The 19,608-nt window shown below is 43.7% G+C and overlaps 1 protein-coding gene and 1 pseudogene across 1 annotated transcript; both read left to right on the top strand.

Annotated features, from left to right (window-relative positions):
• Window positions 1-79: 79 nt before the first annotated feature.
• On the top strand, window positions 80-15,145 carry Wdr53 (WD repeat domain 53). Its single transcript, XM_048346870.1, has 3 exons — window positions 80-161; window positions 11,370-11,865; window positions 14,376-15,145. Exons 2-3 carry the CDS (start codon window positions 11,386-11,388, stop codon window positions 14,976-14,978), a joined length of 1,083 nt encoding a protein of 360 aa, XP_048202827.1. The 5' UTR covers window positions 80-161; window positions 11,370-11,385; the 3' UTR covers window positions 14,979-15,145.
• Window positions 15,146-18,551: 3,406 nt separating this feature from the next.
• LOC125351825 lies at window positions 18,552-19,331 on the top strand (annotated as a pseudogene).
• The last annotated feature ends 277 nt before the right edge of the window (window positions 19,332-19,608 follow it).

The following is a 19,608-nucleotide window of genomic DNA, read 5'->3' as shown; positions in this document are numbered from 1 at the left end:
GTGAGGGCACGAAACAAGGGCGCATGCTCAGTTCACGCGCGGTTCCTCCTGGCCCCGGATGTGACTCTTCGGCAGTGGCGCCCTGCGCCGAGTGGTTGAGGAGATTGGACGCCGCGAGTGAGGTCATCACAGGGCGCCGCAGAGGGGACCGGGAAGCGCAGGTAGGCGGCGAGTGTTGGTGGGTTCTAAGCTGCCTTCCGGTACTTTTTCCTCTTGTTTTGGTCTAGCTACCCCGCGTCGACTCTCCTGAGCTCCTTTTCCTATGAAGCTTCCCTGTGCCCTTGATTTCTGCTTCGGTTTCCAACTTAATGCATGAAAATTACTTTTCTCGCGAGCCAATAGTATCTCCTCCGGTTTGAGCGGCACCGGCTTTCTTGGCCAGCTAGGCCTCCTTTCCCTTTTTTTTTTTTTGGCCAGTCCTGGGGCTTGAACTCAGGGCCTGAGCACTGTCCCTGGCTTCTTTTTGCTCAAGGCTAGCACTCTGCCACTTGAGCCGCAGCGCCACTTCTGTATATGTGGTGCTGGGGAATCGAACCCAGGGCCTCATGTATATGAGGCAGGCACTCTTGCCACTAGGCCATATCCTCAGCCCCCTCCTTTCCCTTTTGATGGCCTCCTGGTCCATGTACTTCTCATAACCTCTGTCCCAGCATGAGTTTCGAAAGTAACGTGACTGAATCCTCTCAAATAGCCCGAAAGTTCCTATAACTTCAAAGTACTGAGTATTAATTAAATGACATAGTCTTTTTTGGACAATATGTAGTGTTCTCAGATCCATCGCTTAGTGGGCAGATTGAGGCAGTGTGTATTTATTGAGTTAGACAGCGACGTAGAGACTGGAATTGTAGATGGTTTCTTGGAAGCAAAAGAATTTTGGCATTATTTACTCGTACTGCGTTTTCCGAGGGGGCCTCTGAAGTTTTCTGACAGACTTTGAAGAAACACTTCGAAAAAAAATAATAGCCACAGCGTGGCCAAACAGTAGGTCCTTGACACTGGTTTTTATGTAATTCTTAAGGCAACTCTGAAGTAATTATAATAATAGGGTTCACAGATCACTTAGTCACTTCCAGTGTCTTGCAATCTTTATGTAATAAGACATCTTGCCCAAAACTTTGGCATGGTGTAATTCTTTTCTTGTTCTCTAGTAAAAAACAAACGAACAACTACTTCCTTACTCAGATGTAATGACCTGTTTTCTACCTGCCCATCCCCTCTCCCCAGATGCCTTTTTCACCAAGCTCAGTAACCCAAATTCTTTTCATTCTCAGCAATATCAGTGCCACAGTTGTTTTGGTTGCTACTCAACTTCTCTATTTGAAGACCAACTTGAGAAAGCCCAAACCTATGAAGAAGAGTTGACCTATAGCACTGGTGCAGGAGTTTGAACTTAGGGCCCCTACTCTTCCTTAGCTTTTCCTGCTCAAAAGTGGTTCTCTAGGGGCTGGGAATATGACTTAGCGGTAGAGTGCTTGTCTTGCATGTGTGAAGTCCTGGGTTCAGTTCCTCAGTACCACATAAACAGAAAAGGCTGGAAGTGGCACTGTGGCTCAAGTGGTAGAGTGCTAACCTTGCACAGAAAAAACCAGGGACAGTGCTCAGGCTCTGAGTCCAAGCCCCAGGACTGGCAAAAAAAGAAGTGGTGCTCTGCCACTTGAGCCACACCTCCACTTCTAGCTTTTTGCAGGTTGATTATAGGTAAGAGTCTCTCAGACTTCTCTGCTCCAGTTGTCTTCAAACTTCAATTCTCAGATCTCAGCTTCCGGAGTAGCTAGGGTTACAGCCATGAACCACTGGAGCCTGGCCTGTACTGATTCCTAAATTAAGTCCATTTGAGAAAGAACCATACAGAACAATCAGCTTGAAAACCACAGGCAAGGCACCATGGCATCAGCTATCTATAATCACAGCTACTTGAGCGACTGAGGGGGGAGGATCCCTTTATCCCAGGAGTTCAAGACCAACTTAGAAAAAATAGACCCTATCTCTTAAAAAGAGAAGAGTTTATGAAGATAGCATAAAGAACCTCAAAGAATGCTGTTGATCAATAGTTGACTGGGAGAGAAGAAAGAGAAACAGTCTGTTGGGGAGGATACTAATGAGAAGGAGTTGGACTAACATTTGTGGGAGAGGATGGATATTGTTAAAGTAGATTTTCAGCCAGTATGGAAATTGTATAAGGATGGGGAGAGGGTAATGAGGAATTGATTGGAATGTATATATATTCATGTGTGGAAAACTCAATGAAATCCCCCCTGCCTCATTAATGTATGCTAGTAGAAAACAAAAGAATCATGAACACTTGAAAAACAAATGGCTAAGTGGAGATATGACTAGATAAGTGTTGAAATCAGTTCTTAAATATTTTGTTCTTCATCTTCTGTTTCTCATAAAAATGGAACCAGACACTTAAATTTTATGCTTATAATCCTAGCCAGTCAGGAGAAAGACCTGAGGGACTAAGGTTCAAAGCCAGCTTGGGTAGAAAAGTCTGTGAGACTCCATCTCCAACCAGCCAAAAGGTGGGCTGCAGGCAGGCTCAAATGATAGAAACTCCATTCAAGCAAATAAACCTAGCAAGTTTGAGATCTTGATTTCAAACTCCATTAACCCCCCTCCCCCCCCACACACAAACAAATCTAGAGCCTTTGAAATCTCCCATGCAATAATTCTATTGTTTAGCCCCAGCAATGAGGTGACTTTCAGTAACATACTGTCTCTCAAGTGGTCCAGGTAAAATTTCAAAGTTGACCAGAGACCACCTTTACCACTCATTATCTTTTTACAAGTCTTACTTTATCAACACCTTTCTCCCCTGGCCATGTCCCCCATGATCAGGACCTTTGTTCTACCTTCTAGCTCTACCCTCTCAAAAATTTTTCTCAAAGCACCCTGCCTCCTGTCATTCACTCCATGATCTCATTAGATGTTAAAAGGAATCTCCTACGTGGTTACCGTATATGATATTGGTACACTGGATGTTGTATATATGCCTACCTGATCTAGGGAAAGGAAAGAAAAATCAGGGTGTAAGATATCACAAGAAATGTATTCACTGCCTTATGTAACTGTACCCCCTTTGCACAACACCTTATCAATAAAATTTAATTTAAAAAAGGAAGAAATCTATTATCTAATTAAAGTAATTCATAGTAAGATATGATTAATTGCTATGCTTGATCCTTTTGGCAACTGCACAGGAAGAGAGAAGCTTGTTGCTTAATAAATGTGGGGATACTGACAATCTGTTTCTGTTAGGCTTTTTATCCAATTAATAGGAAAAGAAAAAGAGTGACTTGTAACAAGTCATTTCTAAGAAATAGTTGTTATTTAGCTTAAATTTATTATGTTAGCTTCAGTACTATTCTAGCATAGAACTTTGTTTGTTTAAAACTTTTTGTTAATCTTTGCGATAGTTTTCCTATGTAGCCCAGACTAGCTTCAAACTTTGTAGCCCAAGATTGCCTTGAACTTGCGATCTTCCTGCCTCAGCCTTGCAAGTGCTAGTATTACAGTCCTGCACCACCAGTCCTGGCTTGTTTAACACATTTTTTTTGATAGCTTGAACTCAAGGCCTCAAATTCTTCCCTTAGCTTTTTCACTCAAGGTGCTACCACTTGATCCACAGTTCTACTTTCTGCTTTGTACTGGTTAAATGGGAATGAGTCTCAGATTTTTCTTCCTGGACTGGCTTAAACTGGGATCCTCAGACTTTAGCTTTCTAAGTAGCTAGGATTACAGGTTTGAGCCTCTGGTGCCCAGCTTGTTTAATGCTTTTTTTTTTTTTTGGCCAGTCCTGGGCCTTGGACTCAGGGCCTGAGCACTGTCCCTGGCTTCATCCCGCTCAAAGCTAGCACTCTGCCACCTGAGCCACAGCGCCCCTTCTGGCCATTTTCCATATATGTGGTGCTGGGGAATCGAACCGAGAGCTTCATGTGTAGGAGGCAAGCACTCTTGCCACTAGGCCATATTCCCAGCCCGTTTAATGCTTTTTATTGGTATTCTGCAGGTATATTTCATATAATAGCAAAACAATTTTAGGGTTGGATTTGTTTTTTGGGGTTTGTTGTTGTTGTTTGTTTTTGTTTTGTCGATTGTGGGGCTTAAACTCAGCCTGGGCACTGTCCCTGAGCTCCTCAGCTCAAGGCTAGCATTCTACCACTTGAGCCACAAAGCCACTTCGTGTTTTCTGGTGGTTAACTGGAGATAAGAGTCTCATGGACTTTCCTGCCTGGGCTGGTTTGAACCACAATACTCAGATCTCAGCCTCCTGAGTAGCTAGGATTATAGGGGTGAGCCACCAGCGCCCAGCTACAATTTATATGTTAAGTAAACATGATTTGGTGGATCTAGTTGAATTATTCACTAATCAGTACTGTATAATAATAAATACTGATGTATAGATGTTGTAGTAGGTTATGAGGCGAGCTCAGAGGCTGGGCTCTGTCCCTGAGCTCTTGTGCTCAAGGCTGGTGCTCTACTACTTGAACCACAGTGCTACTTCTGGCCTTTTCTGAGTAGTGTATCCGCAATAAGAGTCTCATTTCCTGCCCTCTCTGGCTTTGACCCACAATCCTCAGATCTCAGCCTTCTAAATAGCTCGGATCTTACAGGCGTGAGCCACTGATACCCAGCCTGATCCATAGATTTTTTTTTAACTGTATTTTTTTTCTTTTCTTTTTTGGTACTAGGGATTGAACCCAGGACATTGCACTTGCTAGGCAAGTACTTTGCCACTGAGCTACATCCCAGCCCCTGATACACAGATTTTTGACACTCAATCTTCTCTCTGTCCCTCCTTTCCTCCTCTCTCCATTCTCCTGTCTCCTTGATGAGTCTTGCTATGTATCTCAGGCCCATGGTAGAGTCCCAGACTTGAGCTAAAAAGCCAAGGAACTACACACAGGCCTTGAGTTCAAGCCCTATTCCTGGCACCAGATATTGGTGTGTGGGTGGGAGGCAATACACAAGTATGGGGGGGGGGCACTCTTGCTCAGCTTTATTGCTCAAGACTGGTACTCGGCTAAATCAGTGACACACTCCTGCATTTTTTTTTTTTTTTTTTTTTTTTTGGCCAGTCCTGGGCCTTGGACTCCGGGCCTGAGCACTGTCCCTGGCTTCTTCCCGCTCAAGGCTAGCACTCCGCCACTTGAGCCACAGCGCCGCTTCTAGCCGTTTTCTGTATATGTGGTGCTGGGGAATTGAACCTAGGGCCTCGTGTATCCGAGGCAGGCACTCTTGCCACTAGGCTATATCCCCAGCCCACACTCCTGCATTTTTGCTGGTTAATTGGAGATAAGAATCTCACTGACTTTTCTGCCAAGGGTGGTAGGATTACAGTCATGATGAGCCACCAGCATGGAGAAGCAGTTTTGTGTTGAGAGTAAAAACTACTTTATCAGATTTTCTCTTTTAGGTCATGGGTATTGAACTCAGAGCCTGGGCACTCACTGTCCATGGGCTTTTTGACTCAAGGCTAGTGCTCTACCACTTTGAGCCACAGTGCCACTTCTGGTTTTCTACTGATTAGCTGGAGATAAGAATCTCATGGGCTTTCTAGCCTCAGCTGGCTTCGAACCTCGATCCTCAGATCTCAGACTCCTATGTAGCTAGGATTACAGGCATGAGCCACTGGCACACAGCATTGTCAGATTGTTTTATTTCTTTTTTGTTGTTGTTATTGTTGTTTTGCCAGTCCTGGGGCTTAGACTCAGAGCCTGAGCACTGTCACTGGCTTATTTTTTGCTCAATGCTACCACTCTTCGTCTTAAGCCACAACACCACTTCTGGCTTTTTCTGTTTATGTGGTGCCCAGGAATCGAACCCAGGGCTTCGTGCCTGTTAGGCAAGCACTCTACTGCTAAGCCACATTCCCAGTCCCAAAGATTATTTTAAATTAATTATTTTCAAACAGTGTAAGGAAATTTATCACAGTATCAATGAATTAAATTCAAGAATCTTACCTGAAAATAATAAACTTGGGTAGGTTTTGTTTTGTTTTTTGCCAGTCCTGGGGCTTAAACTCAGGGCCTGAGCCCTGTCCCTGGCTTTTTTTCACTCAGGGCTAGCACTCTACCATTTGAGCCACAGCGCTACTTTCGGCTTTTTCTATTTATGTGGTGCTGAAGAATCGAACCAGGGCTTCATGCATGCTAGGCAAGTGTTCTTCTGCTAAGCCACATTCCCAGCCCCTCAGGTAGTTTTTTCTTGGTAAATGTTTCCTTGTCTTGTGAAATTAAAAACTGAATTTATCCAGATTAAAAGGAAAAAGAAAAAAGGAAAAATAAAGTATCCAGACAGATGTTTGCCTTACTTCCTCTGGCCATTAAAGTTATATTAGTTTTCTCGATATCCCCCCCCCCTTTTTTTTTTGCTGACCAATAGACAATTGGGACAGGTCATTATTTTGTGGCAATTTCAGTGAATGTATCTGGGATTTCTAGGGAAGCAGGAATCTAAATTTTGCTTACTAATATTACTGTAGGTTTGCAAATGTGGCTTAGTGATAGAGTGCTTGCCTAGCATGCATGAAGCACTGGGTTCAATTCTTCAGTGCCACAAAAGCAGAAAAGGATGAAAGTGGCACTGTGGCTCAATTGGTGCTAGCCTTGAGCAAAAGAAGCTCAGGGACAGTGCCCAGGCCTTGAGTTCAAGGCCCAGGACTGGCAAATATATGCGCATGCATATTATTGTAAGTACAAATAGATGATATGATTAAAATATGTGAATACCTTTAAAACTAGAAATGAATTATCAGCTTTTAGTCTGTTTCTGTACTTTGAAGGAATACTCGTAAAACTATGGTCAAGTGGAGTTTTTGGAATGAGATATTCATTATTTAAACTTGGGAACTTTAGATTTGATCTCATGAACAAATCCTGAGACCCAAGCAAAGTGTTTAGCATTTTTGATAAATTCAGGTAACTTTGTTGTTGTTAGAGATAGAACACAGGCATTTGTGCATTTTTCTGCCTGGTGGGCCTGTTCTACCACTGAGACTCAGCTTTATTATCTATGAAATTAATTAGGAGGGTTGTTTTTGAGACTAAACTTATTTAAACTACTGATTAAGTCTAGTAGTAATACCCAAAGGTCTGTGTTTTTAACCAGTTCCCCAGATGATAATTAATACAATATAGCTCTCAAGTTCTAGACACATCAGGATCAACACATTGTTAGGTCCCACTACAAGAGATTCAGAATCAGATCTTAGGTAGGATCCAATAGTTTACTTGGGTTTTGAACTCAGGGCCAGGGCACTGTCCCTGAGGTTCTTTTGATCAAGGCTAGCGCTTTACCACTTGAAAGCACCACATCCAGCCTTTTCTGTTCATGTGGTACTGAGGAATCAAACTCAAGGTTTCATGCATGCAAGGCAAGCACTCTACCACTAAGCCACATTCCCAGCCCACAATTTATAATTCTAACAAGTTCCTAGGTGTTGCTGGTTGCTGCTAGTCCAGGAATAAGAGTCAAGAATAAGAGTGTTTTTTCCACTTCCATTTTCTTGTTAGGCTGTTTTTCCTCTCTTTTTTTTCTTCTCTTTAGTGAGCTGCTCTTTCTGTTGGGCTCTGACTGTTGTAGTTTCTTTCTGTTTCTGTCTGTGTGTCCTGTATGATTTCTGTTGGGAGGAGTTCCCCTCTTAGAATTCGCTGTAGGGCTGGTTTTATATTCACATACTCCTTTAGATCCTCTTTGCTATGGAAAGATCTGTTTTTTTCCTCAAATATGAACTCCAGCTTCGCTGGATATTTTGTTCTAGGTTGGCAGTTGTTGGCCTGTAGGACTTGGATGGTGTTCTTCCATTCTCTTCACGCGTGGTAGGTTTGTGTGGAGAGGTCTGCTGTTATTCGGATCCTCTTCCCGTTGTAATAAATTTCTTTCTTCGTTTTGGCTGCATTCAGAATTTGCTCTTTATTCTTGAGATCTGAAGTCTTGATTATTATGTGCCTGGGCGTGGCTTTTCTAGGGTCTGGTCTGCCAGGTGTTCTATAGGCTTCAGTTACCTGAATGAGGTCCCTTGTGAGATTGGGGAAGTTTTCTGCAATCACTTTATTGAAAATATGTTGAAGCCCTCTGCTCTGGTATTCAGCTCCTTCTATTCCAATTATGCGCAGATTATATCTCTTGTCTTTGTCCACTAGCTCCTGGATTAGTCTGCCCTGGAGCTTTACCGTTTCTTGGATTGTGGTAATTTTTTGGTTCTTATCGGCTGCATCATTGTCCGAGAGAGATTCTGGCTGCAATATGGTCAATTCTTTGTGCTGTGGATTCAAGTGCAGAGTTTATGGATGTCAGGCAGCTATTTATGGTTGCCAGATCAGCTCTGATTGTGGAAATTTCTTCCTTTAAAGAGTTGCATTTTAAATCTATTTTTTCATGTATTTCACTTCTCAGGATGTTAAGGTCTTCTTTAATGGAGGTTTGCACTGTATCCATTTTTGCTTCCATTTCCTTCTTGACTTCCTGGATGTCCTTCAAGACTTCCACTCTAAACTCCTGGGATTGTTTTCTGAATTCGTTCCTGAGGCTTTCCATCGTTTCTGCTATCATAGTCTCAGTTGTTTTTTTATTCTCCATCTCCTTTTCAGTCATACTGCTTTTTGGAGCTGGCGAGTTGGCTTGCCCTTTCATGAAATTTGTAATATTTCTTTGTGATTTGCGCATCTGGAGATCTGTGGGTGGCTTCCCTGGTTTGGCTTTGTGCTGGTTCCAGCTGGTCCGTCACTGGAAGACTTGTTTGTGTCCTGGCTCTGGGTTTGAGTTTGGCTGTTGAACCTTACTGCCCAGTGGGTGAGCGTGAGTGTCTCGGTTGTTGCCGAGGTGGTCACCCTCACTGCACTTGGGGGTGGGTAGGTTCTGTGTCTTTGCAGGATAGTGTCCTGCAGCTGTGTTGTGCCGACCCTAGCGTGCCCCTGGTGGGGGTTTGCTGGTCGCTGATTCAGCGTGGCATGGAGGCTTATCTCTTCTTTGGTTCTTTTTTCCACTCAGTATCTTGGTCAGAGAAGCTCACCTCTCAGGCGGTTCGCCCACCTGTGTGGATTGCTCTGGGGCTGGTGTTGTTGAGAGGCGGCCCACCCACTTGTGCGAAATGTGCCAATCTGGGTGGGCACTGCCGCTGGGGGGCTCTGCCCTCCTGTGTGGGTGCACCTATCAGAGAGGGCGCTGTGGCTGAGGGGCCCTGCCCACCTGTGTGGGGTACGCCTACCAGAGCAGGCCCCGGGTTGTTGGGGTGTGCTTGTGCCCTCCCACAAGTTTGCTGTGGGGGGGCGGTATGTGTGGGCCCCAGTAGGATCAAGTGTCCGGGCTCAGGTTGGTGCCCCCAGCCTCTGCACCTCCGCTGCGAGGGGGTCATGTGATCGGGCCCAGGTTTCCCTGCTGTGCTGGTGTTGCCCACCAGCTAGCCTGTAACTTTTGTTCAAAACATCCAGGAGGTCCAGGCGCCTCAGGTGGGGCTTCCAATGCCTGCCAGTTCCCGGGCCCCTGTTGGGGAGGGGGCGGAGCCGGTGCGGCTGGTTCAGGCTCCTCTGCTGCCTTGGTGCTGCTCCGCCCCTGCTAGCTCCTGTGTCCTCCCAGAGTCTGAAGGGACCTTTTGCCACCTGATTTGGGGGTTCTTTGTTCCCTCAGGGTGGGGAGGGGGAGGAAGGGAGCTCTAGCTTCTTTGTAGGGTTTGGGTCTCTGATAGCTAGTCTCCCGTTGGGGGAGGGGGTAATGGGGAGCTTACTGGTCCTGGATTGTGTATGTGTTCCATGCTGTTGTTGGCCCTTCGGGGCTGCAGTGCTAGGGTGCAGCGATTGGTCATTTGGTGGTGGCAGCCCCGGCTCTCCCCTTCTGCACCGCTTGGTTCCCCTGCCGCTCACGTCTAATGTGATCATCTTTCAAAGATGTTTTCCTAGTTTTTGGAGACAGAGTCTTACTACATAGCCTTAGCTAGCCTTGAATTCTTTTTTTGGGGGGGGGTGGGGGGACAGTCCTGGGCCTTGAACTCAGGGTCTGAGCACTGTCCCTGGCTACTTTTATGCTCAAGGCTAGCACTCTGCCACTTAAGCCACAGCACCACTTCTGGCCATTTTCTATATATGTGGTGCTGAGGATTCGAACCCAGGGCTTCATGTAAAAAGCAGGAAGTGATGCTATGGTTAAAGTGGTAAAACAGCTGGGAATATAGCCAGTCTCTGCGCTTGGACTCAGGGCCTGAGCACTGTCCCTGGCTTCTTTTTGCTCAAGGCTAATGCTCTGCCACTTGAGCCACAGCGCCACTTCTGGCCATTTTCTATATATGTGGTGCTGGGGAATTGAACCCAAGGCTTCATGTATACAAGGCAAGCGCTCTTGCCACTAGGCTATATTCCCAGCTGTTTTACCACTTTAACCATAGCATCACTTCCTGCTTTTTTGTGGTTAACGGAAGGTAAGAGTCTCAGGGGGACTAGGAATGTGGCTTAGTGGTAGAGTGCTTTCCTAGCATGCATGAAGCCCTAGGTTTGATTCCTCAGTACCACATACATACACAAACAAAACAAGCCACAAGTGGCTCTGTGTATGGCTCAAGTGGTATAGTGCTAGCCCTGAGCAAAACAATCTCAGGGACAATGTCCAGGTCCTGAATTCAAGCTCCAGGACTGCCCCCCCAAAAAAGTCTCGGGAATTTTCCTGCCCAGACCAGCTTTAAACTGCAATCCTCAGATATCAGCCTCCTAAACAGCTAAGATTACAGGTGTATGCCACCAGAGGTTGGCTAGTGTTTATTCGTGAGTCTCACACCAAAGACTAGAGAATTAGGCTTACCTGGCGGTAAGCAAAGTCTTCTTGGAATGTGTTAGCCAGGACACCACAATCTTGTGTTCAACTAGGGTTTAGGGTTTTTTTTATTCGGTTGGTTGGGGTTTTTGTTTTTGTCAGTCCTTGGGCTTGAACTCAGGTCTTGAGTACTCTCTGAACTTCTTTTGCTCAAGGCCGGCACTCGACCACTTGAGCATGGCTCTACTTCCATCTTTTTTGGTCATTTATTGGAGATAAGAATCTCACAGAATTTTTTTGCCTGGGCTAGAAATACTTTGAACTGTAATCCTCAGATCTCAAATTTCTGAGTAGCTAGGATAATAGGTGTGGCCCCTGGTACCCAGCTTCAACCAGGTTTTTGTAGATTTGATCTTTAAATGTCTTTTATTTGAGTGATTGTTTTAAGATTTTTTAATTGAGATTAAGTAACTATATATATTTCACAGCACACTTTTTAACCTTCACAGTGATGAAAATCATCATTCTAATCCACAAAATATTATTTTAATATTTAAATGAAGTACTGCCTTCTCTGTTTGTTTCCAAGGATCATGTTCTTATATAAAATTCCCCAACTCCCTTCACAGAGTCTTCAGGGCCATCATGGCAGTCAAGTGGACTGGTGGACATTCTTCTCCTATTCTCTGCCTGAATGCAAATAAAGATGGGCTAGTGGCTTCCGGAGCAGAAGGTGGAGATCTCATAGCTTGGGGTGAAGATGGGACTCCATTAGGACACCTGCAGTTCCAAGAAGCCAATGATGTCACCAGTGTCATATTTTCTCCTTCCTGTCCCACCAAGCTCTTTGCATCACACGGAGAAACCATTAGCATTTTGGATGTCAGGTCCCTTAAAGGTTCTCTGGATAATTTTCATGTGAATGAAGAAGAAATCAATTGTCTGTCATTGAATGAAACTGAAAGCCTGCTGGCTTCTGCTGATGACTCTGGGACAATCAAAATCCTAGACTTGGAAAAGAAGAAAGTTACCAGAACCCTGAAGAGACACTCCAATATCTGTTCCTCTGTAGCTTTTCGACCTCAGAGGCCTCAGAGCCTGTTGTCATGTGGCCTGGATATGCAGGTGAGGCTTTTGTAAAGAGCTCTTGGGTAATTATTGAATGGGATTTGCCAGCAGTCAAGAGTTTGTGTGTTGTTGGGTGCTGATGGATCAAGCCTATAATCCTCACTACTCAGGAAGCCGAGATCTGAGGATCACAGTTCAAAGCCAGCCTGGGCAGGAAATAATGTAAGACTCTTATCTCCAATTAATACCAGCAATCCGGAAGTGGTGCTGTGGCCCAAAGTGCTAGCTTTAGTGAAAGAGCTCAGGGATAGCTCCCAGGCCCTGAGTTCAAGCCCCACAAAGGACAAAAAAAAAAAAAAAAAGTTGTGTGTGTGTGTGTGTGTGTGTGTGTATGTGTGTGTATTGTGGCTTTTTGGTTTGATGTTTTTTTGGCAGTGCTGTGGATTGAACCCAAGTCCTTAATTAACTGAAATATTTGTGTATTGGTCACCAGAATCAGAGCCTTGTATTCAATTCTAGGTTTCAAGGAAAAAAAAAAAAAAACTTTCAGAGAAAAGCCAGTAGGAAGGTAAATATAACTAGAACCACATTATATGTGGGATTTGTAGGAGTTAAATTATTTTTCTTTTTTTTTTGTGTATGTATACGTGCCAAAACTGGGGCTTGATCTTAGGGTCTAGGCAATGTCTCTTAGCTTTTCACTGGCACTCTACCACTTGAGCCACAGGCCTACTTCTGAATTTTTTATGGCTTCAAACCTTGAGCCATTGGCACTAAGTTATTAGTCTTGTTAAAGTGTGAAAGTGGTATATGCTATCTAAACAGCATAAGTCACAGGAAAGACTGGGAATGTTGTTTAGTTGTAGAGTGCTTGCTTAGCATGCATGAAGCCCTGATTTCAATTCCTCAGTACCACATATATAGAAAAAGCTGGAAGTGGTGCTGTGGCTCAAGTGGTAGAGTGCTATCCTTGAGCAAAAAGCAGCTCAGGGACAGTGCCCAGGCCCTGAATTTAAGCCCCAGGACTGGCAAAAAAAAAAAAAAAGTCACAGGGAAGCAGATTTTTTATTAATATGAGCATTTTCAAGTAATTTGAACTTTGCCATAGTGGTATGTGTTCCCATTCAAGAAAGTAAATCACATCAATGAGATGAGAATAATCATGACTTAACTCTGTTGAGTACTTACTACTTGACAATGCTTTATGTGCTTTCTTCATGTAAAACATTGGTTTTAATTATACCCTTACCTTCCTTGATCATTCTTATGACTTTTTTATAAGTGAGGAAACAGATTAAAATTAATGTCTTCACAACTGCCTGATTGTAATTTCTTTTTTTTTTTTTTTTGCCAGTCCTGGGTCTTAGACTCAGGGCCTAAGCACTGTCCCTGGCTTCTTTTTTGTTCAAGGCTAGCACTCTGCCACTTGAGCCACAGCGCCACTTGTGGCCATTTTCTGTATATGTGGTGCTGAGGAATTGAACCCAGGGCCTCATGTATATGAGGCAGGCACTCTTGCCACTAGGCCATATCCCCAGCTCCTGATTGTAATTTCATGCAAGCTGTCTAACTCTAAAGCCTGTGCTTTTTCTCTGACACCTGAGACACTCAAACAGGTGTAACAGAAAATTTTCTTAGTTTGGGATCAGGAGACATCTAGATATAGAATCATTATTAATTAATAATGTGTACCCATCATTGTTCAATGTTTTCAAGTTATATCCAAGATCTCATTGATAAGATTCTGTAGAATTCTGTGTAATCATTTGGGAATGCAAGACACTGATTTGGTTATTGTCACAATGACTGCCCCCCTGTCCCTTAAGCTACCAGCATTTAAAGTTGTAAGGTTTGGCAGTGGGAAGAATGAATGTCCTATAATGCTAAGACAGCCCCCAAACACTAAAGCATCCTCTCCCAAAGCATCTATACATGATGAGAATTCATTTATACTTATGGGACACCGACCATACAACACTAAATTCCTTTTCCACTCCTAGGTCTTGATCAAACTCTTTATAAACCTAGCTTCTCTATCCTCGTGGTGGTAACCTGCCTATGTGGTTGTAAAGAGCACCTAAAGAGCCAGGTGGATATCAGTTATGAGTAAGCAGTTTAAAGTATGTCTTTGACTAGTCATTCCTTCGTCCTAAAGATAGACCAATTTTGCCAGGTGTCAATGGCTCATGCTTGTGAGACGGAGACTGGGAAAACTGACATGTACTTGTCATCCCAAGATACATGGGAGGTTGAGATTGGGAGGATCATGGTGCCAGGCCAACAAAGGGAATAAAAACTGTGGTTGAGGGCTGGGAATATGGCCTAGTGGCAAGAGTGCTTGCCTCGTATACATGAGGCCCTGGGTTCAATTCCTCAGCACCACATACACAGAAAATGGCCAGAAGTGGCGCTGTGGCTCAAGTGGCAGAGTGCTAGCCTTGAACAAAAAAGAAGCCAGGGACAGTGCTCAGGCCTTGGGTTCACAGCCTAGGACTGGCCAAAAAAAAAAAAAACTGAGCAAATTGGCTAGAATTCCTTATGAAGCTAAAGCTTGGTCTTATTTATAGGTGATGCTGTGGAATCTTCAGAAAGCTCGCCCGCTCTGGATTACAAATTTACAGGAGGATGAAACAGAAGAAATGGAAAACCCACAATCACCTGGCCAGCTCTTAAATCCTGCCCTAGCACACTCTATTTCTGTAGCATCATGTGGCAATATTTTTAGTTGTGGTGCAGAAGATGGTAAAGTGCGAATCTTTAGGGTGATGGGAGTCAAATGCAAACGAGAGCTGGGATTTAAGGGCCATACTTTGGGGGTGTCCCAAGTCTGCTTTCTGCCAGAATCCTACTTGCTGCTCACTGGAGGGAATGATGGGAAGATAATGATATGGGATGTGAGCAGTGAAATTGAGGAAAAAACCAAGAGTCCTGCAAAACATACTCACAGGAAGAAAGCCAAAAGAGCAACTTACACCAAACAGGAGGAAAACAGTGCTCCCATAACAGATGTGAAAGAACATGGCAAAATTTTACCAAAGCTAAATATTGAGCATGGGGAAAAAGTGAACTGGCTCTTGACTACCCAAATAAAGGGACACCAAAGTATATTAGTTGCTGATCAAACTAGCTGTATATCTGTATACCCTTTAAATGAATTTAAAATGTCATAAAAAAATTTGCAAAAACTGTGGCAAACTTATTTTTAGGTTAAAAACTCCTGCTTCTTTTAAACTGTTTACCATATATTTACCATTTTATTGTGCAAACTTTAATAAGACATTTGAAGAAAAGAAAATAATTGGGTATTTCATATGATACATTAAAATTTGGAGGAAGAAAACTAATACCACCATTTTATAATTATTCTATTTCTGATTCCAAATCAGTAACATTGGTGGTGCCCCCATTTTGATTGGCACAGGAATGAAGACCCGGGAATGGTAAGTGACTTGAGGATCCAGGAGTTTTAGGATAATTACTTGCCTAGAAAGGACGTTGGTGGTCATGTCAAACCTCCTGTCTTCTAAAGACCCACAGCACAACCCAAATGAAGTCACTGCACTATTTATGACATTCGTTATTTCTGATCACTGGTTGTCATGAGGAGCCTTACCAAGGTAGAAAAGGAAGTCTGTTCTTGTTCTTAATGAAGCTCAGAGGTGCCGGGCTTAAGCTCTACCTCCGTCTGCGTGAAGGTCCTGGGCCTCTCTGCCTCTTCCGTGTGGTCCTCTATCGCCCTCAACACATCCCCTGGCCAATAGGGATTGACTGCGGGAGCGAAGGCCACGTGCAGCCTCGGTCAGAGTGTGGTTGCGGGACGCCCTGCCCCCTTCCCCTTCCCAAGGAAAACACAGGCGCGTGGGGTCCCAGAGAACCGTCAAGGGGCGTTCTGGTTTAATAAGGGAGGGGCTAACAGTCTTATACCAGTAATGACACGCGAAGGAGAGGGACTGGCCAGGTGCCAACGATAGGCTAATGAGCGTGTCCATCACGGTGATGTCACGGAACTTCCCACAGAGGCAGAGACCTCTTGGCTCCACCTCTGGCTCAACCGGCGCCATTCTGACACACGTGCTCGCTGCTGAGGGGCGGAGGCTGGCCTGGCTTCTCTTCCGGTTGAAGCCAGAAGGAGGTGGGACGGGCTAGAGCCAGCCGTCCCCTCTTAAAGGCATAGCCATCCCCCACACAGATGCTTTGCTCAAAGTTATAAGTAAACAATTTCTGAGTGAGCAGATGTAAAAAGCAGAATATATAAGAAAGTAATGGAAGCCAAGATAGTGGATAGTGGTGCTGGAGACCAAGGCCACTTGAGCCACAGCTCCACTTCTAGATTTTTATGGTTAATTGGCAATAAGACTCTTACGGACTTTCCTGCCTGGGCTGAGTAGTTAGAATTACAGGCATGAGACTTCAGAGCCTCTCTGCATTTATTTTTAGGTCTGAGTTGATTCATAAGTAAGCCATGATAAATAACCACATATTGCATCTCAGGAGTTCAGATGGACAAAATTGTTAATCATGTTATAAACCAATGTATGGCAAGATGTTTAGATCATTTTGTTATAAGCCAATAGATATACTTAAATATTTTATTTGAAACTATTGAAATAGATTATCATGCCAGATTCCAGAGGCTTATATAACCATATGCTAATTAAGAGAGTCTTTATAGTTTTCTGTGGTAAACTCATGAAAGAAAGTTGAGTAAAATTGCAAATAAACTGAGAATATATGTTTGGAGAACTGTAGTAAATAATGCTGGGGCAGAAGATCACGAGGGTGCCATCTTGCCATTGGATTCAGCTCTGCTATTTGGTCCCTCTCTGAACAGAAGAAGTAGAAGGTAGCATCCTTACTCCTAGATTTTTTCACTTGTTATCACCACAAGCACTGGGGCTGGTCTAAGTGTTTATAGGCATCCAAAGAATACAACTCAAGCTGGGCTGGTAGGTGTCTCACACCTATAACCTGTAGCTACTCAGGAGGCTTAGATATGAGGATCTCATTCAAAGCCAGCCTCAGCAGCAAAGTCTGTGAAACTTATTAATCAGCAAAAAGCTAGACCTGGAAGAGAAACTCAAGGCTAAACAAGAGTGTGAAGTTTTGAGTTCAACCACCAGTAGATACACACACACAACCCACACACAAAAATCCAAAGTATACAACACAGATTCAAGAGCTAAAAGAAAATCAGAGTAAGGGGGCTGAGGATATGGCCTAGTGGCAAGAGAGCTTGCCTTGTATACATGAGGCCCTGGGTTCTAGTCCCCAGTACCACATGTACAGAAAACGGCCAGAAGTGGCTCTGTGGCTCAAGTGGCAGAGTGCTAGCCTTGAGCAAAAGGAAGCCAGGGACAGTGCTCAGGCCCTGAGTCCAAGGCCCAGGACTGGCCAAAAAAAAAAAATCAGAGTAAGAGGAACAGAGGCATATGTTACAATTTTGAAAAATAAAAATACAGGGGCTGGGGATATGGCCTAGTGGCAAGAGAGCTTGCCTTGTATACATGAGGCCCTGGGTTCGATTCCCCAGCACCACATATACAGAAAACAGCCAGAAGTGGCGCTGTGGCTCAAGTGGCAGAGTGCTAGCCTTGAGCAAAAGGAAGCCAGGGACAGTGCTCAGGCCCTGAGTCCAAGGCCCAGGACTAGCCAAAAAAAAAAAAAGAAAGAAAAGAAAAATAAAGATACAGATGATGGCAAACCCCTTATTGACTTTATCTTGACTTTTTTTTTTTTTTTTTGCCAGTCCTGAGGCTTGAACTCAGGGTCTGAACACTGTCCCTGAGCTTTTTTTTGCTCAAGGCTAGCACTCTACCACTTGAGCTACAGCACCACATCCAGCTTTTTCTGTTTATGTGGTACTGAAGAATCAAACCCAGGGCTTTATGTGTGCTAGGCAGCACTGTACCATTAAGCCAGGCTCGTGCTCTACTGCTTTGAGCCACAGTGCCATTTCTGGGGTTTTGGTAGTTAATGGGGGATGCTTTCAAAGATTTTTTGCCCAGGCTGACTTTGAACTGTGACCCTCAGATCTCAGCCTCCTGGGTAGCTAGGATTACAGGCATGAGCCACTGATGTCCAGCATTCTAAACTTAAAAAACAATACTTTTACTGTTTGCATGTGTTTTACAATTTAAACATTTTTAATGGACTTTGGTTAAATGTAGTGCAATCTTATTTTTTTTGCATTTTTTTATCAATTAAATTTTGTTGAGAAGGTATTGTGCAAAAGGGGTACAGTTACATAATAAGGCAGTGAGTACATTTCTTGTGATATCTTACACCCTCATTTTTCTTTCCCTTCCCTAACATGTTTTGATATGTCAGAAAGGAGACCGACAATTGCTCTTTCAAACACTAGAAACAGCAATTGTTTTATACTGCTGGTAGAAACAATATAACTGGGAAACAAAAAAATTTTAACTCAACAATTATGTATATTTTTAAACAGTCATCTTCAGGTATAATTCATAAATCATACAATTCATCCAAAGTGTAAATTTTGCTGATTTTTACTAACTTGAGATGGCTGTGTCAACATTCAACACAACCTAATTTTAGAAAATATCTTTCCCCCTGAACGGCCACCGCTGTGACGAAGCTCCAGCACCGCCTCCTAGCTGCCCTTCGGCGGCTGCCTCGCTGCTGTGGGTGAGGGAAGGCAGGACTGAAGCAGAGCCACTGAGTGGGAAAGATCCAGCTGCAATAAAGGGGTTGGAGGCCAACAGAGAGTGGGTCTGAAGATGACCACAGCAACATGATGGGAAGTCCTTAGCCTCTATCGCAAAATTTTCCGACTTGCAAGGAAATGGCAGGCTGCATCAGGACAGATGGAAGACATCATCAAAGAAAAGCAGTATATACTCAGTGAAGCCAGAACACTGTTCCAGAAAAACAAGAACCTCACAGACATCAACCTGATTAAACAGTGTATGGATGAATGCACCACCAGGATTGAAATTCTGCATTACCACATCCCTTACCCAAGACCAATTCATCTGCCTCCAATGAGCCTCACCCCACTACAAGGCCGAGGATTTTGAACCCAAAAGAAACTGAGGAAACTTTCCAAACCAGTATATCTCAAGTCTCATGATGAAGTTTCTTAACCCAGAAGATACTTGTTTCTGCATATGATGAACTGATTTGCTATTAAATGTGAATCAGATAACAAGACCCTTCTTGACTAAGGGCAACAATCACAATATCATATTTATATTTCCAAGCTGGCCCTTACCACTGGTGTGTGCCTGTACCGCCCTCCTCAGAGTCCTGCTGCTAAGTGGATGAAGTTAGCTGTAGGGTAATGAACCTTACATCCTCACTGAAGTCACTTTTGGAAACAGGACTAAGGCCTGTGGGAGGAAGGCTGAAGTGACAGAGCTTATGTGGGAATGCCCTTCTTCACACATCAGCTGGGGGAAATAAATTATCCAGTTGATGGAAGTTCTTATGGCTACTCTAAAGTCGTATATCACCCTCAGAATATTTTTGAGGAATTTTTCTTCATGTTACAGGTTTTCTGTTTTTCTTTTTACCCTTCCAATTTCCAGATCAACTGCCCTCAGAAAGTCCATCTTTGGATTGATTGTGGTTTTTTTTATGGAAATTGTATATACCATTCATCCCCCATACCCCCTGCCCGTATACACACAAAAGTTCATGCCTGAGTTAAATGCAAATTTTACTTTATCTTAAATTCTATGATTAAGTAAGATGTACTTAGGATCTGAAAAGTTTCCTTGAAACTCATTTACGTTCATTGTACTTTAACATAATAGAAAAGTGCATGGTTTGAGC

This window comes from Perognathus longimembris, chromosome 5 (genome assembly GCF_023159225.1).
Source record: "Perognathus longimembris pacificus isolate PPM17 chromosome 5, ASM2315922v1, whole genome shotgun sequence".
NCBI classification, from domain to species: domain Eukaryota; kingdom Metazoa; phylum Chordata; class Mammalia; order Rodentia; family Heteromyidae; genus Perognathus; species Perognathus longimembris.
This window is presented reverse-complemented; position numbering and strand designations above follow the sequence as displayed.